The sequence below is a fragment of the Chanos chanos genome, chromosome 10 (assembly GCF_902362185.1).
Source record: "Chanos chanos chromosome 10, fChaCha1.1, whole genome shotgun sequence".
Classification (NCBI taxonomy): Eukaryota; Metazoa; Chordata; class Actinopteri; order Gonorynchiformes; family Chanidae; genus Chanos; species Chanos chanos.
This window is the reverse complement of record NC_044504.1, coordinates 29,991,037-30,015,069: the sequence shown is the minus strand read 5'-3', so window position 1 is coordinate 30,015,069 and position 24,033 is coordinate 29,991,037. Positions and strand designations below refer to the sequence as shown.

Sequence of the window (24,033 nt, the reverse complement as noted above, 5' to 3'; positions counted from 1 at the left end):
GGATTTAAAAAAAAAAAAAAAAGCACACACCAAAAAAAATCACAGCCAAAGTCAAAATGATTCCTGCACATTCACAATCTACTATTCAGCAACATAATGTTATATTCTGCATTTTTCTTTGCATCAGTGTTTGCATAAGCCTAAATGTACATGCTATGAGCTTGGCTTAGCTCCATCTTTATTTTAATATTGATTAAATGTTCAGAATGCCTTAGTAAATAAGTAAACCAATCATCCCCTAAAATACATAGATCATCCATTTTGAACCTGGATGAAGACACCTGCAGTGGCAAGGTTCAAAGAATCCTGTTATACAAGTTAAATGAGCCGGTCTGTCTTGGCTAAAAAAAAACCCTTTAGCATTCCATGATGCCTAGATATTGCACAGTTGGTTTATAGATATATATGTGTGTGTGTGTCTGCATATATATATATAGAGAGAGAGAGAGATGTATGTATATACATATATATGTCTTAATTGTAACGTCTCCTTTTACAGCAATTTTACATGAATTTCAAATCTGTTCAGATCTGCCGTCTCCTCTCCCTCAATTCAATCTTATTCTCCATTTCAGCACAGCATTCAAACGGGGTTTAGGCAAGGGAAGAATCCGTTTCACTTCAGTTTCTAATCTGACAGGGAATCATTTACATAATCGGTATGAAAATGTAGTCTGGAGTGGATTATAGGTTTGTGATTATAGGCTTGAGATTTCTGTTGGAGACGACGATGCTTTTCCCTCTTTACTGAAAATATTATTCTGTACTCAACTTCTGGACCAAGCCAGAATACAAATATTTGTCAGAAACAAAACCCTACACAGTTTACTAAAACATGACAAGCAATTCATTTTTTTTCAACCAAGACTTCCAAAGAAATATGCTACTCCTTTGTGACAGGAAGTCAGAGTTTTTCTTCGACAGTTTTTAATGATGGTCATTAACAGTTTGTGACCCACTGTTTCCCCTAGACTGCAACACTTCAAATTATGGACATTAAAAGATACGCATACATGCGTCAAATTCTGCACAGCAAATGTATGAATTTTTTTTTACTATTTGAAAATAATGTCTTTCAAAATTACAGGTATGTTTCATAGTACAGTGGAAACCATAACACATTTCACAGCAGGTGCTGATGAAAAAATAACAGTATCATTTGAGTTGTAAAAATATAGTTTGGTATTGTTTAACAGATGTTCCCATCTTAAATAATGTTGTATGTAAGTTTAAGTCGCCAATTCCCATCAACAGGTTCATAGGTTCAATAAGCCAAACATTTTAAATGAGGCACGAAACCATTAAGAGCACATAATCAACATTACACCGCTGCAAATGAATCACTGATAAGCTGAAAAAATAACAGATTTGTTTGTTTAATTTCCTTACCATTTTATTTAAATCTCCTTCATTTAGCATATCTGTAACATTCAGTAAATTGCACCTGGAAAACATTTTCTGATTGTAAGCAAAACATTTAGTTTATTTATATATTTATTGATATATAATTTAAAAAGGAAATCCCATGAGCCCCCCCAAAATGCAATTAGTTCCCGCATGTAGTGGGTAAGAAAAGTGCAAAACGGTCACACCATTTTACATGCTCTCAAACCGTTTATTAAGGTCAGGTTAGGGAGCAGGTAAAATGGCTTTTTTGGCAAGCTCTGATTTTCTATGACATAACTGGCCATAGTGCTAGAAAAGTTCTGGAAAAAGCATTAATACCAAAAAAAAAAACAAAAACAAAAAAAAAACACCTTAGTCCTTAATACCCCCTCACTTTGTTCTTCTGTATTTCTCTCCGCTAACCCCCCTTCTTTTTCACTGGGCATATGTGTGACAACATTAAGTCCATCATGTTTTGGATGATTTCTGGGGGTGGGTGAAGAATGTGGGGGTGTTCATGAGCCAAAGTCATTTCCCAAGCATCCACCACATGTACGTTCAGTCCTTTGAACATGGCACGCAGCACAGTGTCGAGCTGTATGGAGAACCAGTCACTGTTGTACAGGCTGGATTCTGGGTCCAGCCTCTGGAGGTTTGCCGTGCGTATGAATATGAGAGTGGACGGCGCACGGTTCAGAAGTCGGATGACGGCCTTGCGAATGTGCCGCAGTCGCCGAATGTACACTTCCATGGGGAAGGTGCTAAAGTGGGACCAGATACTCAAGGCCACCACTGTGTGTGGGCCGCCTGGAAGCCTGTCCAACTCATTGAAAACGTAGGTCAATGTTTGGGTGGATACACCAGTGAAGCGGATCGGTGGACCGTGACATCGGTACTGGATCATTATGTTATTCTTGCTTTCCACCGCCAAGGATGGACCGGTACCCTTTGGGCTGCGAAGGTCGATTGCTGTGGTGGTGAGAGAGAGAGAGAAAGATGGAGAGAGGGTGCACCAGGGAAAAACGTAAAGAGGAAAGAGAAAAAGAAACACAGAGGTAGAGAATGAGCAGAGAATGATAGAGAAACATTTCAAGTTTCAAACGCCATTCTGATACTATGTTTTATTTTTATATGTTATGACAGTAATAACGTCAAAAGATTGCTCTTACCAGGAAAAAACTTATTGAGGTACTCAAACCACTGCCTTGCAGTGGAGTCTCCAAAAATGTACACAACCTTTCCCGTCAGACATTGTGTAATAGCTGCAACATCATTAAACCGGCGCATGACTACACCAGTCAAAGGTCTCCAGGAACCTTCATAATAATAGCCAGCAGGGGTGACACTGAGACTACCCCTCGCCACTTTGGCTCTCTCTGCAAAAGGTTGAAGCAGGAGGTCAAGGACCACAAGAATTTGTTTAAGGAGTCAAGTCCCACATATTTGCATTTTATACCTCAGTGAGACAACTTGGGTGAAGCAACTTTTACCTGCTGGTAGTACGGTCACATTGTCCGTTCCTGATGCATGTATGGGAATTTTAATATTCACATTACTGAAACACAGCAGAAAGAGAACAACTGCATCATCATATACTTGAAGGAAGCCGTCACATTCATCCGAATACATTCATTTTAACCCCTCAGTCTACCTGCTATTAACTCCATCACCTACACTTTCATTTGTCCCACAGAAAGCAAATAAACACATTTGGTCCGACCATTTTTTGTCACTGTCGCAGGTACTAATAGCGATGTTTCATAAGTATACCTTTTCAATACATTAAAAGTTAGACTTCTTTCATTTATGACATCATACTTTTGTTTTGCTCATATTTGTGAGATGACTATATATTAAATGCATAAACAGCCCAGTTTAAACAATTTTAGCATTTCAGTCTCTTTTTCCACAGTAATTCTCAAATTACCAGCACAGCTACAGCCAGATAGTAGCTTCAAAACAACTAGCTAGCTTGAAGTGTAAATATAGGAAGAAAATAATCAAGTCGCTATTGGTTTAGTTATACAAGGCTTGTACAACTCGTGCACATTAAACTAGAACAGCAAGAACCTGCATACAATACAAGGATGACTCAGTGAATGGAGTAAAGTTGGGTAGATGTGCATGTTTGCCACTGTGCAGCAAATTCTACTTTCCGTCCATGTCATTCTTAATTGAAGAACCGTATTACTTGCCATCATAAGCTCTTTCCTAAGGATCATAATGATTTCGCAATAAACTGTCAAGGCAACCAGTTAATTAGGAGATTACAAAACCAAGTTTGCTGCTTTTGCTGCTCATTTAAACAACCATGTACACTTGAATCCTTTATACGAGGAATCTTTCTACAAGTAATAGAATCACAGTCAATAAAATATGTTACTCTTTAGAAAACATCTCTAGAGTTCTCTCTCTATCCTACTCTCTCTGTCTTCTGTCCCTGATTTTACCAACACCGATTTCCAACTGTACACACCTCTGGAAGAACAGTGCTTCCTCCTTGGTGAGGAGTTTATTCTTGTAGCCCCCTTTGGAGTGGGTAACCCGTGCATCGCAGTCTAGAACCCTGGGCTTGTAGCAGAACCAGGGCTCCCCTGTGTGAGGATCTGTATAATTGCAGATAGGCTCCTGTGTTGGCGGCAGGCACAGGTTGCATATGGTGGTCTGTGAGATGTACTGTGAGCGAAAGAGGCTCTTGAAGTAAACCCTGTCGGGTCGCTCTTCCCTTAGCCTCCTTAGTACTACCACCGCCTCGCTAGGGTGCACCAGCGTTACCCCCACCTGCACTACTCCTTCCCACAGCAGTGGGAACAGCACAGTGTAGTTGCCATCTCCATGGTCGCGTACAGTGCCAGCGACACCCGCCTTCAGCTCAGGTGTATGTAGGCGTCCTATGAGGAAGTCCCCCCCATGCTTTTTGGGCTGGCCCAAATAGTTGTTCATACGAACCACAACCTCTAACTGACCACCCACCCGCCACCCATCTGAACCCTGAATGACATAGTAGCTCTGAGCAGGGTCGCTGCTTTGGCGGAGGGGTAGCCCTGGGACAAGAGGCTGGGGCCAGGCAACAGATTTAAGGAGCTGACTCTCCTCCCACGCCTCCTTGGGTGTGGGTTCCTGGCCCACATGGTTGCAGTAGGTGTGGTTGAGATCTGGGGGGGGGGAAGGTTCAGCAGTCCTGAAAGCAGACTGCATATTGCTCTGGATCTGGTAGAAGGTGGACACTGTCTGACAGTTCCATTTCTGTTGGGAGAAGACGGGGGTTACCATCATGTCTCAATCATTCAAATATCATCTTCTCTTTGAGCAACTTATTTTCACAGTCTAGAAAAAGAAAGACAAAGTAGTACCATCTGAGACTGTAAGACAGAGGGACAATATACATGAGAGATGTGGAAAAGTGGCGTTATATAAACATGACGACACATGAAGGACAACCATGCATGTGACGGGGGTATGAGGGTGGAGCCGGAGCTGTTACTGAATGTGAGATAACTTGGTGAAAGGTTAAAAGAAAAAAAAACTGCACAATTGCTGACGAACTTTCTGTCTCCTGAAGTTTGTCATGTTAAAAATATCTAATAAAAACTTGTAGAATATAAGATCCGTTAATACAGCTGAAAAATAAAATAAAATAAAATAAAGAAAAACTTGTATAAACTTTCCATAAAACTGCTGGTGGCATGATTTGCAAGCACTTTCAGAGACCACTTTCAGAGACCTAATGAAACTCGATATATTCAGTGAATATATCGTCCAGTACCTACAAATACAGACAATATAGACAACATTATTATAACACCCTCAGTCTAAAACTCATTTTAAAATATTCTAAACATTTCATTTCCTTAAACAGTTCAATTTAATTAATAAAAAAAAATTCTGTGTCTGCCTTCGTTCTCACCTCCAAATCAGTGATATTCCAAAACAGGAATGCGAGTCCGGACAGCACCAGGAGTACGAAGACAGGGGCTAGTTTCAAGAGGCTTCCACCCATTGTGGTGTTTCTCTGCCATTCCCCTGCCCGGCATCACATTTTGAGATGCCTAGCCATTTTCAGTCACTTTTCAATGTGTCGAAATTACTGCAAAGTGATATAAAGCAGGATAAAAACAACGACAGAAACGAGTGTGCGTGCGTGTCTGCTGGAGCAAGATAAAGTTAACACGTCAAATGTACGAGGTCTGTGGATTGCTCTCCGACAGTTTGTCTACACTTAAACCGTGACGTCGAGAACACACCAATATGCAAATTATCCTCTTGTAAAAGATTATTATTACTATTTTTAAATTATTAAAATCACAGAATCTTCTTGCACACATTAGCTTTACACATGGCATGGCATATAATATAGAAAAGGCCATAAAATAAAATATAAAACAAAATAGAAAAGTAAATCTGAGTACCACGTTCGGGTGTCTATAGGTGATATTAAATACATAAACACTTATGACAATTAACAATAGCTGAATGGAAACGGCCCCGTCACGCTAATTAGAGTAAGCAGCTTAGATAATGAGTGTGTAAGGGAGAGTGAACGGAAACGAAATAATACGTATCAAAAGCTGGTGTGTCGTAGATTTTCTATTAAATCGTGATAATTCATTCTAACTGGAAAACATATACATTTCACGTAGAATATAAGCCTGATTTGGAAGGATAAGCGTCGTTCTGCTACATGTGCGTACTATTTAAGAACCATAATTTTAAGCAGCAGCATGCGGATTAAAACTCAACTTCACTGCAGTTCATATGAGAGATGAATCACGTAGCAGGAAATGGACTGCTGCTTTCGAATGCTGCACCGCTAAAATGATCAAAAACACGGATGTAACTTACCTAAACACAACTAGTAGGCTAAACAACGTTTGCTATCTAAGATGATGATGATACCCTCCATCGCTATACATCCACCCTTTTTGATTCAAACGATAAGCAGTAGCACACGATGTTTTATTAATACGATTTTGCATCACCCTCGTTGACCGACCCCTAAAACGAGTCACTGCTGATGGCTACAATTGGGGCTAAAACACAGATTAATCTCGCGGTAAAGAGAAAAGAACTGTCCAAGGGCAAATACTTACCCGAAGAGGCTGCGAATTCTTTGAAAATCCACTATTGTGAGGATATGTCACACATCTGAACACCCGTATCAACTAGCGTCACGTTCCAATACTGAACAAACATCAGCTGCACGCAGTATTACCAATGACCCGCTAACATACCTTACTGAAGATAACAGTAGGCTTATATGACTCACGCATACACATGCAAACCTGAGACATACACCGTCTTTCTTCTCTTATTCTTTTTGGCAGTAAATAGTACATGAAAAAGGCCGTTATCGACTCTTTCTATGGGAAGCCCACGAGGCCAAAAATACTAAAGACGTTTCGTTTAAATCCGTGACGTAACATGTTTTCTGTAGCGGGCCCTTATTTCTACAAACATAAATATAGTTTTGTTACCTGATTTTTATTTAGCCTGGGGAGTTTCATATTGTCAAGAAAAGTTTGAATTGCAGAGGGATCACAGGTACAGTTGGATTGGTAAAGGTTATTATAAAAGGACTGAAAAGTTGCTGAGATATCATTTGGAGTGGACACGGTTTTCCCTTCAGAGTTTTTAATGACTGGTATGATTGTTTTTTCTTGTTGTCTTTTTAGCTGATTTGCCAGATCCTGTCCAGATTTGTCATTTTGTTCAAAATGGTTATGCCTGAGTCTCTGTATTAGGAATTGGGTTTTCTTATTTATGATGGTATCAAGTTTGTATTTTGTTTCAATGAGTTCTTTACGAAGGTCATCTGATGGATTTTCGGCTACTAGCAGAGTAAGCTCACCAATTCTCTGCTCAAGCTTTTTTTCCAACTCTTGTTCTTTCTTTTTTCTGTGAGCGGAGTATGAAAACGGCCTTAGCTGTTTCCCATAATAATGTAGATGAGGTTAATGGGGAGTCATTCAGTTCAATAAAGGATGTCCACTTTTGTATCAGGCATGTGTTGAATTCTGAGTCTTGCAGTAATGATGTGTTAAAGCGCCATCTAGTCTGTGGTTTTAAGGAGATTTTGTTTATGAGACTGAAGCTAACTGGCGCATGGTAAGAAATGATAATTGGGTGAATCTTTGCATTTTCTGTGTAAGATATAATAGAATTGCTTATTAAGAAGTAATCGATCCGGGAAAGTGAATTGTGGTGTGGAGAGTAATAAGTATATTCTCTGCTGGTGGGGTTATGTAGTCACCAGATGTCACCGAGACCAAAGTAATTTATGTATTGTTGCAGTGTTTCTGAAGATTTCATTGGTCTGGAGAATTTTGTAGTATTGGGATCCATTAATAAGTTGGATCCAAACACAACTTGTTACTTGCCTCAGCATTTCTCTGTGTAGGTGATTTTGGAGCGGTAGCAATAATTGAGAAATTACTGGTTACAATTTCAGGTGACCAGCCATTGAGGGGCAACTCAAATTAGACATTTACTGAGGTCAAAAACTCTTAGAGTTTTTTGTAGGGCCGATATGAAACGAGAGAAACATATGAAACGAGAGAGAAGATTTTAAAAAATGTTAATGATATACTGAGAAACAACAATAAAAGAATGGAAATAACAGATAAAAAGAGTAGCACATAAAAATGGATTCTTTGAAACATAGTAAACACAAGACAACTACGGCAGAAGAATGTCTTTCTACTCTAGAGCTGAATATTAAGTTAAGCATCTGGGGTAATTCTGGTAAGTAATTCTGGTAAGTAATTATTTTCAAGTGCTATAAATAAATCCTGTCCTATGAATTCTTGAATAGCAAAATCTGGTTTAGAACAGGTTGTATATCTTTCTGTTGAAGGTATTAGGGCGTGTGCAAATACTCCAGTGATTCAGGGCTACAGCTGTGAAAACGATGTATATCTCAGCCAACCAAAATCCCCCAGCAACTGGGGAGCAGTGTTGGGAGTAACATATTACAAAGTAATGGATTACTGTAAATACACTACTTTTGGAGGTGATGAGTAATGTAACTAGTAACCTTTTCAAATTAAATAATGCAATTACAATTACTGAAATTTAAATGGGCTCATTACTGGGTACTTTTTTCTTGAGTGAAAATATTAATGGACAACTGCACACTACAGCAGACTATGGAAGACCACTGCGTTCACAAAAGAAAAAAAAAATTAGACAACTTATCTCGTAATTATGAGAAAAGATCTTTTAATTACGAGGAAAGATCTTGTAATTATGAGAAAAGATGCCCGATTTGAGGCGACCTCCTGATCTGTGGTACCCTATCTAGTAAAGTATAAAATTATGGAAATATGGTGGCTCAGTAAAAATACTGAATTTAGTAACGATAATTATTAACTGTAAATTAAACTGTAAAAGTTTCAAAAGAAGTCAGAAGTTGCCAGGAAAGGCTGAGACTAATACATGGGCATATTAAAATGACTTGGTGGTTTTCAATCCTGAAGTGAACTGTGCCTTCTTCCTGATAAACAGTTTGTTTTATAGCAAAGTGCATAAACAGCTTACACCAGTAGTGAATGTCGTGCTTAGGCCTCATTGAATCTTTGCAGAACAACACAGTACAGTACTTTAAGAACATTATTAGAAGTATAAGCTAACACTCCCTGTCTCAATGAAAACACTGTGCGGTTTTTGTGCCGTAAATGTTTACGCATGAGCAGTACGGATCTGGCATTACCGGAGGCAAATTTTCAAAATATAGAATGGCAGAGGAAGACTCATTAATATTCATACCGGAACGTTGTCAATCAGATAGCGCTTCGTTTATTAATATTAATCCAGGTCTGGTGTCATGTACCGAAGTGGGCGTGTGCTGCAGTCTGCAGATAGAACCTTCTCAAAATTTTTGCACTCCACTTGCCAAGTTATTGACATGCAGAAACACGACGGAAATATATGTTTGGTTGATCGCAAGAAACTTATTTTGATTAAGGGGCAAATTCACGTATTGCATATCAATTTTTGCTAACATTTAATTTGTAATATGGTATGAGGTTGTAACGGTTAGTTGCTGTCCATGTAGAGTGACCCAGATTAGTTAGAAAAGTTATTTATTGGCAGTAACCCTGATAACACGTCAAGCAAAGGAATGTTTTAGTGGTTTCAGGGAATGTACTGGTACAGCAGCAACTCTGTAAAAGTGTTGTTTAAACGCTCTGAGCTTTAAATTACAACATCTTTGTAGCGTCCACATTGTTTCCACATTCCGATTTAAAACCACATGAACATACCGAAGTCGGCAGAACGACATCAAAACTCGAAAGATGGGGCCATCCGAGTAGCACGTGAATGCAGCATTAACCTTCAACAAGAGTTGGTGTTCCACCCAACACATTCGCATGTTTTAAGGGTTGCCTATTCATGAAAATTCAGCTAAGGAAATGTCTGTGCGCACATCAGTTGTGTTATGCAGACCGGAAATGTACAATCTCCCTTCGCGGGAGGAATTTTGAACAGCTGTCAGTTTAAAACTTGCCTCGGGCTACTTTAATACGTACGTCTAAACCTGTTTCCATTCAAACAATATCAGTTTACCCTGCTAATCACTTCTTTCCAGCGAATACATTTCTTATGCGACTTCAGAGATCTGATGCGAAGTTTAAGCGTTCATTTGCAATAAATAGTTGGCAGGAAATCCGGCTAGTGTTGTGACAATGCGTTTTATGCTGCCTCTGGTATAGTGTGGTTGACGAATAAAATGAGCCAGTATTTGTGATTTACTATATATTCCGTTTCAGTGCAAACAAAGAACGGAGGACTGGACTAGCTTGGTTATTACTAGCCTGGCGGGGTGTCTGACCTGTCATTCAGTTCAGCAGGTTATGATGAATGTGTAGGGTAGTGATGGACCGTGAGTGAAAGCCGTGCTCGCTCACCTTTGCCGAGGCCCGTACGAAAATACATTTCTGGCTACGCCACTGCAGGACGTGTTTCTTGGAGATACTGGCTGTTTCCGGTCACTTCGTCGGGTACTGCATCCCAACACGATGATATGCAACTGCCACAAATGTAAAAAAAAAAACATGGCGAACAGCGACAGAAGCGGCTCCAACTCCAGCTGCAGTTCCGAATATAAATGTGTCATTTGCATATTTTGGTGTGATACGTGTTCACATTCAGCAAAGGCAGAGGCAGAGTAGGGGCGGGTCTTCGCAGGGTGCAGGCGGGTGAAAATAGATGAATAAATAAATAAATAAACGCTCCACACATACGCACACAGAGACAGACCTGCTAAATGTCAGGCGTACCGGTGCGACCAATTAAAATGTTTAGTCGCACTTGACAGATTTTTGGTCGCATGTGCAGACTCTAACCCGACACTATCCGACATTTAAGGGTAGGGACGGAATTTTTCAATGGTTGTCATGTTTGCGACATTGATGCACCCTGATGTAAGGTGTGATCATATCTGACGTAACTGAACAGACAAAACCTAAAAATTAAATTTTGCGTTACTCTCTTAACGTCTAAAGCAGTGATTTACAGTACCTACTTAAAATTATATTTTACTTGTTAGCACCGTTTTTAACATTATTAAGATGTTTCATAGCTGCGGATAGGCTATCACAGGGTTCCCAATTTGTCTGTCTTCTCTGGCTTTTACCATAATGTTTTAACTTTATCTGCTGTAGGCTACCACAGATTGATAACATCAACATGCCAGCAGCATAATGCTACTGGCCTGTACAACATGTAACCCTACAACAGTATTCCTCATGTGTGAATCCAGTTACCATCTGTGGAGCCAGTTTTTACACATTAGGAAATGTCCATCTTCCCATTATCATTATAACACACACTTGGGTCACTCTGTTTTCATGAATATGTAATCTGAGTCTACAAGTGTTGAACATCCAAAATATTTTCAGAAAATAAAGCTCAAGCACCAAGGAGATAACATAGCATTTGTGTGTGACATAATTTGCAAAGTTTATTTATGGACGTAAATTTACAAAAAAAAAGAAAAAAAAACACTGAAATATGACATACCACGTATGACCAACGTGTACAGACTTCTCTGATCCACCCAAGTTAAAAAATATGGGGTTTTTTTCTGTCTGACTGAAAACACAGGATATGCTTACACAAAATATTATCAAGCAGAAATGGACCTGAAAAAGAAAAATAATTGTGGTGCCCAACAATATTACAAAACAATGTTCCCTGCAATTATTGCAAGGTTGTTTTTATTCAAAAACATATAATTTCTCATCAACAACAACCCCTATTTAACATATAGTAAGTGCATTTTTGTTTGTTACTGTACTTTAAAATCAACTGCCAGCCTAAATTACTATTTAGATCATGGCTAGCTCTACTCTGCAGTAAGTAGCTATAATTTCTTACACCTTTACCATAGCAAATAGGCTGTCTGCAAATTGTGGTAATCTTTTGAGTAACGTTAACAGATTGATAATAATGGTTGTTTGCTAAATGTTAACTTACTGAACACTGACAGCTTTACTAGTTAGCTAAACACTCGTATGCTGTAACTTAAGAAACTGCACTGTGTAGGCGTGACGTGTATCACTGGCACAGATGTAAACCTAATGTTTGGCTAAATTGGGAACCGATCTCTCTTATCTGATTAACTGTCTGTTATGGAGCCAGATGGCCAGTATGCATGTATCTAGACCCGATGCTAAACCGTAAAACATAGTTGAAAATTGTACTTTCGTCGCAGGTCTGCCATAGTAGTGTTAGTCCCACGCATGACTCGTGAGCAGATAGTGGTGTGCAGCTCGCGAAGAAGTCGTTCTTTTTGAACGACTCTTTTTACTGAGTCATTTGTACCGGTTCACCAGCACAACAGCACGTAACGTCCACTTCTTAAGAAAATAGAGTAATTATCTTACTAAATTGACAAGTGTTTAATTATTGATTAAGTGTTTAAAGTGTGTAATTATGTTTGATACTTGTATTACAAACAAACGTATCTGAATTTAGTTAAACCGCTGTAGTGTCTCAACTCAAAAACACGAGTTCGAAAGCTCGAGTTCGAACTCGGACAGCTCTAGTTCGAAGGCTCGATTTCGACGGTTCAATGCAGTAGACGAGTCTACTCGAAGACAACTGAAGACCAGTACAAATATGTACCTATGAAATAAAACCACTGAATGTAAAATTACAGCCAGTGAAAAGTACAAAAAAATTATTTTCAAAAAATTTTTAAATGATGAAGGAGGAATATAACATATGTAGATTTTTTATAAATATGAAATGAATATTAACACTTTCCCATACATTTTTTAAAGAAAATCAAAATAATCCTTCTTAGGAAAATATAGTCAAAATACCTTAAAAAGTGGAGCTTTCAGCTCTGAAGATCTGTAGCACTCCATTTTTTATGCAGACCCAATAACTTCTAGATGTGATAGAACTATATTAATACTACACAGAATCAAGATTTGGTTGCAAGAAAGTGGAAACTAGTGGAGATATTAATTTTTGAAAATTAAAGATTCTTTGTTCGGATAATGTATTTTTTCATTTGATTACTGACATACAGCAAGAACTATTTGCATGAATACATGTTACAAATTATCTTTAGGGTTTCTTTTACGTTCAGTAGAAATTCCAACCCAATCCAGTGAAAAGCAAGCATTGGTGAGGCTTACAAAAAATGAAGAAATTTAGCCCAAAAGGCCAAACTTCAAAAATCATAACTAAAAATGTATTTGGAGCAGCGCTATAGGATTATGCAAGGTCCCATGAATTTAATAGAAGTTTTCACATGAATTCTTTCAAGAAAATCCATGACATGAACTGGAGGACCTAGGTAATTTGGTATGGAATGACCCAAAAGTGAAACGAAAAGGTTGTCACATCAAGAATGGTTGCTCACGCTCACCCTCCCGTACACTCATATTTATCAACATGAATCCCAATTAATATCATTGTACGGAAATAGATGTTAAAGTTATGCAAGATAAGCATAACATGTTAGGACTACAAATCACCATTCTTAAGTTTTTTTAAACATGTTGAATTAAAAACATTATATGACTAAAAACATCTCATATCCCTTGTCAGTCGTCCTCAACTTCCGTGAGGAGTTGTGGGAGAGCAGTATCTCCTTTCCTTGCGTAAAGGATGGGCCAGTAAAAGAATTTCTGAACAGGAGAGAAGTTCCACTCTCACAACTTCATGTTTCATAGGGGGCGCTCTTGAGAGAATTCAGAATGAATGGGGGCCTATGGAGCTCATCATCATCATCATCATCATTTTCTCCCGCTTATCTGGGACCGGGTCGCGGTGGCAGCAGGCTGAAGAGGGTAGCCCAGACATCTGTTTCCCCGGCTACATCCACCAGCTCCTCCTGGGGGATCCCAAGGCGTTCCCAGGCCAGCCGAGATATATATTTCTCCCAACGTGTCCTGGGTCTTCCCCGGGGTCTCCTCCCAGTTGGTCGCGCCCAGAACACCTCCATAGGGAGGCGCCCAGGAGGCATCCTGACTAGGTGCCCGAACCACCTCAACTGGCTCCTTTCAATGCAGAGGAGCAGCAGCTCTACTCCAAGCTCCTCCCGGGTGTCCGAGCTCCTCACCCTATCCCTAAGGGTGCGCCCAGCCACCCTGCAGAGGAAGCTAATTTCCGCCGCTTGTATCCGCGATCTCATTCTTTCGGTCACTACCCAGAGCTTGTGACCATAGGTGAGGGTTGGAACAAAGATCGACTGGTAAATTGAGAGCCTTGCCTTCTGACTCAGCTCCTTCTTCACCACGACGGTCCGTTACAATGACCGCATGACTGCCGCTGCCGCCCCGATCCGCCTGTCGATCTCCCGCTCCATTTTATCCTCACTCGTGAACAAGACCCCGAGATACTTGAACTCCTCCACTTGAGGCAGAAACTCAGTCCCAACTCGGAGGGGGCAAGCTACCTTTTTCCGGCATAGGACCATGGCCTGGAGGGGAACACCCCGGGGAACACGATCGTAAGCCTTCTCCAGGTCCACAAAACACATGTAGACTGGATTGGCAAATTCCCATGATCCCTCCAGTATCCGTGCAAGGGTGAACAGCTGGTCCGCTGTTCCACGGCCAGGACGGAATCCACATTGTTCCTCCTGGATCCGAGGTTCGACAATCGGCCGCAGTCTCCTTTCCAGTACCCTGGAGTAGGCTTTCCCAGGGAGGCTGAGTAGTGTGATACCCTGATAATTGGAGCACACTCTCCGGTCCCCTTTTTTAAAAATGGGGACCACCACCCCCGTCTGCCACTCCACAGGCACTGTCCCTGACTCCCACGCAACATTGAAGAGGCGTGTCAGCCACGACAGCCCAACAACATCCAAAGCCTTCAGCATTTCAGGGCAGATCTCATTCACTCCTGGCACCTTGCCACTGCGGAGTTTTCTAACTGCCTCAGTGACCTCTGCCAGAGAGATGGGTGACGACCCTCCTGAATCTTCTGGCCCTGCCTCCTCTATGGAGGGCGTGTCAGTCGGGTTTAGGAGCCTCAAAGTGTTCCTTCCACCGTCCGACCACATCCTCAGTTGAGGTCAGGACCTCCCCATCCCTGCTGAGAACAGCCTGGACGAGGCCCTGCCTGCCCTTCCTGCGTCACCTGACAGTTTGCCAGAACCTCTTTGAGGCCAACCGAAAGTCCTTTTCCATGGAAATCTCAGATTTTTCCCTCAATGTGGCCCTAATACTCGTATAGTGTAAATACAAATCATCCACGTTAATGAACCATTCGGTTGTCAGCATTGAACAGTCCTTTGTTTTTTTGTTTGTTTATTTTGTTTTTCGCAATGGTCACACACCCTCCCTGTTCACTGGTTTTGCATTAGACATTTTGCATAGTACAGTAATCTGTACAGCCGGAGGTTGGGGTGGGGGTTGTGTCCTTACTAACGTTTAGACCAAACCTACGCCCTTTCCCATAACTGTAACTTTCATTGGGTACATTTTTTCTGGCAATTTTCATTATGTTTTCGATATGAAGGCTTGAAACAATATATATAATTACATTTTTAGATTTCTCACGGTTTTCAATTGTAGTAAAATACCTTTCTGTAAGTATTTGTGGCATTATGCACAAGCCGCTTTACAGCATTAAGGCTTTATGGCATTTACGGCCGCATGTGGGACGCAGAATAACAACAACAAAATATACGTTAAACTCAGCTTTATTTTGATTTCATTTCCCAATTCATGTATTGTGTAGACTTGCAAAGAACACGGCACTCCAACCACAGCACTGAACCATCTGAATGACTGCGTGGAGCAGTCATTAACGCCACCATGCCGAGTAAGCATACTATTACATTGGAAGTCAGTCGTAAATCCTTAACCGACCAATCAGCCTTCATTAGTAGAATGCAAGCGTTTTATGGGCAAAATCGCCTTCCCTGCAAGAATGAGAGGACATTAGTATTTTTTAAATTCCACTTTATAATTCATGCTATATTTGCAAAGACTAAAATAAAATGTGTGCTTTTTGTCCAAATGCAGGTGTAAATAATTATTTTAGCCACTTCCTCCAATTCCTTCCATTCATTGAGGGCGACCGCCCTCTACGTGAATTGCAGCCAATTTTGGTACAACGGTGTTACATTATATGTTCTTATCAGCCGCAGCATTTGTTGTTTTGTTTGTTAAAATGTAAGACATAATTCCTTTGCACTATATGTACACAATGTTATATAGTTTACGACCACGTTTTTGTTATTCGCATGTATTAGGTACAATACGTCCTTTTGTGACGTTGACTATAAAAGTGGAGTGACCACTGATAATTGCTCTGTACTGTTTGTAAGTGACTGAGAGAGAGAATAAAGTAGACTTTATATTTTCTGCGTGATGTTTTATTGAGATGGGAAACAGAACAGAAAACGCAACAAACGGCAATAATAGAAAGTGGACCGGCTCTACGTAGATGGGTTCTAGTCCAGTGTACCCTATGTTAAAGGATATATGAAAGGCAGCATTGAAGCACCTTTCCTTAGCATATAGAGAATTCGACCAGCTCTTATTATGGTTGCCACGTCGATACTCCTGGGTCACTTCGCTCAGTTAGGAGCAAAAAACACTATAAACACAGGCTCGCTTTTGCGCCACTGCAGACCTCGTGTAAGTGCCTAACCGATGTGTTTACCTAAGTTAATGCGTCGTTGTTGTGACAATACTTGTGATCCCCGAACGGTAAAGCTAGCTATGGTTAACTTCTGCTCACCTTGTGAAATTGGTGACGCATTAGCTAAGTGACTTGCTTTGTTAGCGGAGAAAGCAACAGATATATTTTAGAGATATAATGTGTCTAAAGTCTATACAGAGATGATACACACATGCATTTTATTGAACTGAATGCGTGTCAAGCAGTTATTTAACTACCGCAGGCGTTATTTTGTCGATTTCCAAAATCCTATGACTGACAGGGATTTTTTTTAACAAACCGGAATTTGCAAATCTTCGCACATGCGTGGTACAAATCGAGCAGGAATAACTTGTGGCTGTGTCCGAAATTACATACATACTACTCGTATACTGATCTTGATGTTAAAGTAATAATTAGTTTGCAGTACATGAGAAATAAAAAATGTTGCAGTATACGGGAGTTACTTGGATGATGTACTACTCTGGCAAAAATTTGCAGTTTAAAACCAGAGCTCACTTGGTCGGGTACTCCATCCAATGATGCAAGCGGTGATTTCCAACTCTCCAAAATTAAAAAAAAAAAACCTGGCGGAACAGCGGCAGTCATGTGACTGTGTAGACTCTACACTGTAGAGGAAACGTACCGGAGGTGCAAAAGAATCAAAACTCGAAAACCCGAAAACCCCGCCCCAGTTTCTCGAACTGTTCGAAAGAATCGGTTCGCTAAAATGAATCGAACTGCCCACCACTATTGAATGACACTTTGTACACAAAGAAATACAACTGAGGTGTGCGCTGTAGCCCACTGACACAAGTCATACATCGCCACTGTCTGTTATTTCCATTGAGAAGAGAGAAGGGAAATCCTGACGCACGTAAGCCACCGTCCATGAGTGCTAAAGAAAAACATTACAGGACATTTGTAGAGAGAAGAGAGAGAGAGAGAGTTTCCTTCCGTATAAACGTGGTCATTGAATAGAGTCAACTAATTTTGTCTCACAGTTCAGCTCCAAATACATGCCTGACAACAGGTATTGGTTTACTTTTTTATTAGGGATTGAAATTGTACAACTTTAGATAATTACTCATTTCAAAGAACATGGGTGTGCCAAAAGAATTACAGTTTTGGCAAAGATGTCATGGGTTATCATGATATGACCTCTTTCACAGAACTCAGAATTCTTGTGGAGTCTAAAAATATCCTAAAAGCTATTCAACATTTTCAAGTTTGTCTGGAGACATTTTTTAAATAAGCTGAGCCCAGAAACTACTTCATGACATTTGATGGTAAATGGCATGGTGGCATGATTAGTTTAGCAGCTTAATTAAAAATATGATGTCTTTGTCAAAACACACCAGTAACATATTGAAAATGACTAAATTAACTTAAGAATACCTCAACTATACTAGAATTCAAAATTTTACTTATTGTGCGTAATAACAACTTCTCTTGAATCAACGCTGGCTGTGGTTTAAAATGTTGGCATGAACAATGGGAGTGGACAAAAACAAAGAACAGTAACATGATCTCTGACAGTGAAAAACAGTAAATGATGGAGGGTTGGCATGACGGGCAGCTAGGTCCTGATTTTGGAGGGAGAACGGTCTGTGGTTTCAGATTCTTGAGGTGTGAACATCAAGCTTGTGCAGCTTTCTCCTGTTGTTTCAGCTCCTGGTTGTACCTGAAGTGAGGGGTGATGTACATAATGTCTCAGCCAAAAATTAATGCTTATAAAGTGGAGATAAATAGCATGGAACTGCTAAAAATCAGCCAAGAAGTTACAGAATAAGTGTAAAAGAAAAGGTCACCTTTCTAACATATGGTCTTATAATAAACCTTTACCTTGTTCTAAACTGATGAATTTCATATGATATTATTTTTTGCAATGTTTTTATTGTTTTTTTGTGCTGAAAAAGAGACATGGTGCACACATCACTTAAGGGTCTCTTAGGACAAAGTAGTAGTATAAAGACAGTCATTTTGTTAGTTGTGGTCTGTTTGAGAGAACTCACCTCCATATTCTGTACAGTTGAGAACCACCAGCAGCACCAACAAAGAAGTTCACCGCAAACAGATTCCAGTTCTTAGGTATGATAACCAGGGAGTACCTGGACCATATCAGACCTGAGAAAGCCAGAGAATAACAGACCCTTGGGAATTATGATGGTTTAAGCTTTTGATTAAGAAAGTAATTACTGATTAACTGTAGATTAAAACATACACTGCACAGAATGATAAGTTGAGCTCCTTTTCCTCAATTTATTTTTTCTATGCGCCAGCCAATCAGTACACAGTTGTACGTGGCAATGAAAATGTTGGCACTTACAGAACGGGACAGAGCAGCTTTTTAAAACTACCATGCAACCAATTATCTGTCAGCTTCTAATAAGCAGTAAGGTTCCTCTGAAAGCAAGTTGTATAATGATGGGTAATAAGCAGTGTCAAATTCGGGAAAATGACAACCTGTGGCTGTAAGCACTGCAGACTGGGAGGTGCTCAGTTTCTCAGCTGGACGAGTCATGTCAGCCAGGCCTGCCATAACCAGGCCCTGTGGAGAGACACAGCAGAGGTCAAGAGAAGACTTTATACGTTACACTTTAACTCTACAATACCTTACACCACTGATATCATCCCCTAAAATTTTGAAAGCCGACACAGATGATAGAAATGAACTGGGGAAAAACAACGCGTACTGTGCATTGCTAAAACAGTAAGATACATACTGTTATTCTCAGATTGGCTCTTACCCATTTAAACATTGGAGCCCAAAAGAAAACAGTCTTTGGACCTGAAAGGGAAACAGATTGATAAGACTCTGTTACGTGGATGTTGAAACCAGAATATAAAACCAAATTATTACAGGTTATACAAGGTTAGGAGTCACAGCAGTTTCCTCATGTCTTCTTTACACAGACAGCTTGTTGCTACCTGCCATCTGTTTTTATTAACCACATAAAAAAAAAAAAAAAAAAAAAATAATGGTAAGCCTTGCACGCAAGCCCATTTCTGCCAGCGAAAAAAGCATGCTAGCAAAACTGATTGTTAATCCCCCCCCCCCCCCCCCCTAAAATCTATTCTGAGCTAACAACCCAATTTCTAAATGGGCAATTAGGTTCCACTTTAATAGTGAGTGGGCCAAAGTCATCATTATAAGGTTAAAAACGATCAGTGGGTTTCTGAAATGAACTGAAATGGTGAAATTGTATCTGTACAAACTCCTCTCCCTTTATCTTCACTCATGAGACTTTTATTTTTTTTATCAACTACTGACACTGTACCATTTTGATTGGTCTGTTTTAAAGTCACAAAGAGAGAAAAGGTGGTCAAGAAGATAATGGTTTTGAAAAAATTAGATCTGGTTGCTGCCAGCGTGAGTGGCCAACCTTTTCTTCTAGAAAAACTGATGTGGTCATTTGTCAAGTTTGTACTTAAAGAAATTGGTACCTCTAAAGGAACAATACTTTATCCTCCATTTTTGTCCTTTGAACCAAAAATGTACTGAAAGTGGTACCACCTCAAATATTAGCCAAAAACTCATTTACACACGTTTCGCCTATCCAAATTAATCCAGGCTATAAAACGCTTTAGAATCTGACTGACAGAATTCTATTATTGAGACTGCAAAAGTCTAAATGCAGTTCACACACAGAGCGTTCATGAGAACCACAGACAATTTGAGCTGCACTGTGGGGGTGACGATTATAATTATGCTGTCAGGCTTGTCTTGACAGTAAAATATGGAAAAATGACACTGGTACTAATGTATAGTTGTGTGTTACAGTTTCATTAAGTATTTGGGAGCCTGTGTGTTATACATGAGGTCTCTGAGTCTATACTGACTTGACAGTATTCACACAATATATTCAATCACAATGAAATGTCACAAATTAATGTCACAAATTAAAACTGCTATTGCTCAATTCATACAAATGTAACTAAAACTTCAAAGCTTCTAAGTGCCCAAAACAGGATCAGCCAATACACTCACTCACTCACTATCTAAGCCGCTTATCCTAATTAGGGTCGCAGGGGGTGCTGGAGCCTATCCCAGCAGTCATAGGGCGAAAGGTGGGGCAACACCCTGGACAGGTCGCCATTCCATCGCAGGGCAGACACACAGACAAACACACTCACACACACAATCATACCTAGGGGCAATTTTCCAATTCACCTAACCTGCATGTCTTTGGACTGTGGGAGGAAACCAGAGCTCCCGGAGGAAACCCACGCAGACACGGGCAGAACATGCAAACTCCACACAGAAAGGACCCTGGCCGCCCGGCCAGGAATCGAACCCGAGACCTTGTTTCTTCATACCTTGCTTCATCATACCTTGCTTCATCATACCTTGCTCCTCAATGAGTTTGTTTATTTATATTCCAAGGCAATACTGATGTGCAAACACAGCCTAGCTAAAGCCTCAGGCACGTTTACCTGGGCTTTTTGCTATGGATACGGAAAATACTCGTTTCTGATTGGTTGGCAGGTGTCCATTAGTATTGTACATTGGGACACTTCAAACGTAGATCTGATTGAAAGATTAATGATTCAAAGATTAATCGTTCTGAATTAATTGCTCATGGTGCAATAAAAGGCATGTAACCATAATAACGACAGTAATCAGCTGTAACAGCTGTTCGTTATATGTTTAGGCTGCGCTACGCCACGTCACCTAAACGAGACTAACAAAAATGACTGATGCTTTCACATCAATTGTAATTGTGTGTGTTTGTGTGTGTGTGTGTGTGGAGGGGGGGCAGCAAAAATATAAACGCACACCGAGCTTTCATAGGAAGCATAGACAATTTGAGATGCACTGTGGGAGTGGCGATCATATTTATGTTGTCAAAATACCTGCGGTTTGACAGTAAAAAATAGAAAAAATGACACAGGTATCAGTGTATAATTGTGTTGTAGGGTTTCACTAAATATTTGGGAGTCTCCGTGTCATACGTGAGGTCTCTTACTCTATTTTGAATTGGACTTGAAGAAACATATCACAGTGAAATGTCACAAGTTAAAACTGCTATTGCTGAATTCATACGGACATAACTACAACTTCACAATTTCACTTTGCTCACAATAGCATGAGCTTGCATTTGTCACAGGTCGTCAACAAATAATTAGATAAAACTAGTTAATCACTAAAGTGTGTACAGACAATAAGATGAATGCTCAGTGTGCTCCAGGAACAAAATACCAGCATAGTAATTAGTTGTGCATAAATACATTCCCTGCCCTGCTACCAATGAGACAGGAGAGAGGAAGGTCAAGAGGGGTCGAGCTGTGGACAAGACAAAAGCAGGAGAGTTGCTCTATTACACCGCTCCTAAAACATATCGGTAGGGCAGCTTGTTATTGGTTGATCCTCACTGAGTTTGCTGATTTTCCAGGAATATATTGATGTGCATACACAATACAGACAAAGCTGCAGGCACATTCACCCGCGATTTTGAAATGAGGTCATGTTAGGACATATTAAGAATGTGCAAGACAGACTGCCAAGACAACACTGATACTTTTATCTACTGTTTAGATGTGGACTAGAACCTCAAGTACTGGAGGCTAGGATAACTGGTAATCTCCGAACGGGTGTGACAAGTTCATCATGAAGCAATTTCCTGAAAGGACACCTAGCTTATTCTAAGAGCGATGAACAGGGACAGTCAAGTTTCCACATCCTTGAGAAAAGTGTACAGATATTCCATTGCCCAGAAAACATCGGTTTCACATTTTTGCTCAGTCAGAATTTCTAATATTCAATAAATATAAACAATACTACACTACCTTACAACAGGGATCCGATTATTTGCGAGACTAAATGTAAATAAATGTTAAATGTTAGAGGGAAAGCTATAGAAATAAACTGCACGAACGAAAGGCAAATGCATTTGTCGTAACTTTAACCATTTCCTAAAGATTTTGCTTAGATACGAAAAACATTACTAACGTTTTATCCAACCAGGCCCGTAAAGAGCTTGGTAGCTCCAGCAATGAGGCCGCGGCTACACAAGCGTCAGGGTCAAGTTAACTGTCACGCTAATATAACAGGTAATAAGTTACCTGCAGGATGGTTGTAGACAGGTCTCAGCTTCGCTGGAAGCATATGTTCGATCCTATCGAGGATCCTGTGGTAAGAAGCTCTCAGTCCCACCAATGCCATAACTCAGGTACAGGCCTAGCTATCTTGCTAAGCTAAAACGCTTATCCAAAAATCTAAGACGATAAAAAGGTTCCGAGGGCTACACCAGGTGGGTTCTCGGATGTGAGTGCCCACAGTCTAAAAGACAGAGACCTCTGAACGATCATAAAATGTTTCTTAATAATATCCACAGCCTTGTCCTACTCTCGACCTTCTCATTCAAGATTGTTGTCAAGTACATTGTACGCGACAGCACAACCTATGGAACAATCAATTCTAAATTCGTCGCAACGTTATTGTCGTCATGGCACCGCCCATCTAGCCGTGTGCGTTATTGGTTAATTTGATCAGTCTGTTTAATTTGATTGGGTGAAATATTCTTAGAGTTTTCTTAGGCGGGACAAACGTCAAAATGTTTTGTTACTGCTGGTGAAACGCTGCAAGCTGCACCGGAAACCTCATGATGGTCAAATAAAGTAAAAACATCAGTTCATGGCTCTCAAGTTCTGATCAATGAAGCTATAACAAGAAGAACGCTGCACCATCCAAAGTTACAGTCCAGGAACTCTGTCTTCAACTTACATCAAACCTCTAAAATTAAAATGTCCAAATTCTCTTTTGCTAATGCAATGTGGCTCTCATATTGACCACTATTCAGAGCTGCATTTTGCTCTAATGAGAATAGGAATACTAGTAGTAGTATGTCGGATCTGATCACGTTGCAGGCCTATAATAATTAAAAGTCTAAAATGAATGAATGAATAAAATAAATAAATAAATAAACAAAACCTCCAAACCCAGTGCTCAGCTGCTGGGGGCACAGAAGTCCTGCAGTTTTCCATTGCTGAATACAAGGGCTTTGTGATAAATGATCTCCTACACATTTGCTTCCTTTTCCAGTTCACTTCAGAGTGCAGGAGAAAATTGCAACGCTTTCTTGAAATTGTATGAGACAAAGATGTCACAAGGTGCCAAAGAACAGACTGATGTAGAACAAATGAGTAGTGATTGATTACACTGCATTCAAAACAAAACAAGCACTTCTATTAGTTTAATACAGTACTGACAAAATTACAGCAAATATCCTCTTCCATACAACACATTACCAGCCCCCTCTTGGAAAGTCAGTTTCAGTATAAATCAACTAAATTGGTATCACATCATAAACAAGAAAAAACAGTGTGGATGTTATATACCTATTCCAACACTTGATGACAGAAGATCACAGAGGCCCTCAGTTTCAACAAAAAAACCAAACAATCAAAAAAACAAAACAAAACAAAACAAAAAAACAAAACAAACAAGAAAGCAGGCAAGAAAACAGGATTAGAACAGTTTGATAAATAAATAAATAAATAATCTCATTTTATTTC

The 24,033-nt window shown here is 40.0% G+C and overlaps 2 protein-coding genes across 2 annotated transcripts; both read right to left on the bottom strand.

The window, feature by feature from the left end:
• Positions 1–1,541: 1,541 nt before the first annotated feature.
• nxpe3 (neurexophilin and PC-esterase domain family, member 3) lies at positions 1,542–6,666 on the bottom strand. The gene is made up of 6 exons (XM_030786388.1): positions 6,477–6,666; positions 5,294–5,473; positions 3,863–4,632; positions 2,877–2,941; positions 2,556–2,762; positions 1,542–2,355 (listed from the first exon to the last, which is right to left on the bottom strand). The coding sequence occupies exons 2-6, from the start codon at positions 5,384–5,386 to the stop codon at positions 1,805–1,807; spliced, it is 1,686 nt and encodes a 561-aa protein (XP_030642248.1). The 5' UTR covers positions 5,387–5,473; positions 6,477–6,666; the 3' UTR covers positions 1,542–1,804.
• Positions 6,667–17,549: 10,883 nt separating this feature from the next.
• On the bottom strand, positions 17,550–22,903 carry mpc2b (mitochondrial pyruvate carrier 2b). The gene is made up of 5 exons (XM_030786068.1): positions 22,582–22,903; positions 19,266–19,306; positions 18,982–19,066; positions 18,531–18,642; positions 17,550–18,199 (listed from the first exon to the last, which is right to left on the bottom strand). Exons 1-5 carry the CDS (start codon positions 22,679–22,681, stop codon positions 18,154–18,156), a joined length of 384 nt encoding a protein of 127 aa, XP_030641928.1. The 5' UTR covers positions 22,682–22,903; the 3' UTR covers positions 17,550–18,153.
• Between the last annotated feature and the right edge of the window lie 1,130 nt (positions 22,904–24,033).

What these genes read in the sequence shown, in the direction of transcription:
- nxpe3 (XM_030786388.1), bottom strand. Translation starts at nt 5,386, where the DNA reads ATGGGTGGAAGCCTCTTGAAACTAGCCCCTGTCTTCGTACTCCTGGTG. An exon ending in GGAATATCACTGATTTGGAG is followed by an intron (nt 4,633 to 5,293) that starts GTGAGAACGAAG and finishes TTCTCCCAACAG; the next exon opens with AAATGGAACTGTCAGACAGT. An exon ending in CCTCAATAAGTTTTTTCCTG is followed by an intron (nt 2,356 to 2,555) that starts GTAAGAGCAATC and finishes TCACCACCACAG; the next exon opens with CAATCGACCTTCGCAGCCCA.
- mpc2b (XM_030786068.1), bottom strand. Translation starts at nt 22,681, where the DNA reads ATGGCATTGGTGGGACTGAGAGCTTCTTACCACAGGATCCTCGATAGG. An exon ending in GGGCTCCAATGTTTAAATGG is followed by an intron (nt 19,067 to 19,265) that starts GTAAGAGCCAAT and finishes GTCTCTCCACAG; the next exon opens with GGCCTGGTTATGGCAGGCCT. An exon ending in TGCAGTGCTTACAGCCACAG is followed by an intron (nt 18,643 to 18,981) that starts GTTGTCATTTTC and finishes TGGCTTTCTCAG; the next exon opens with GTCTGATATGGTCCAGGTAC.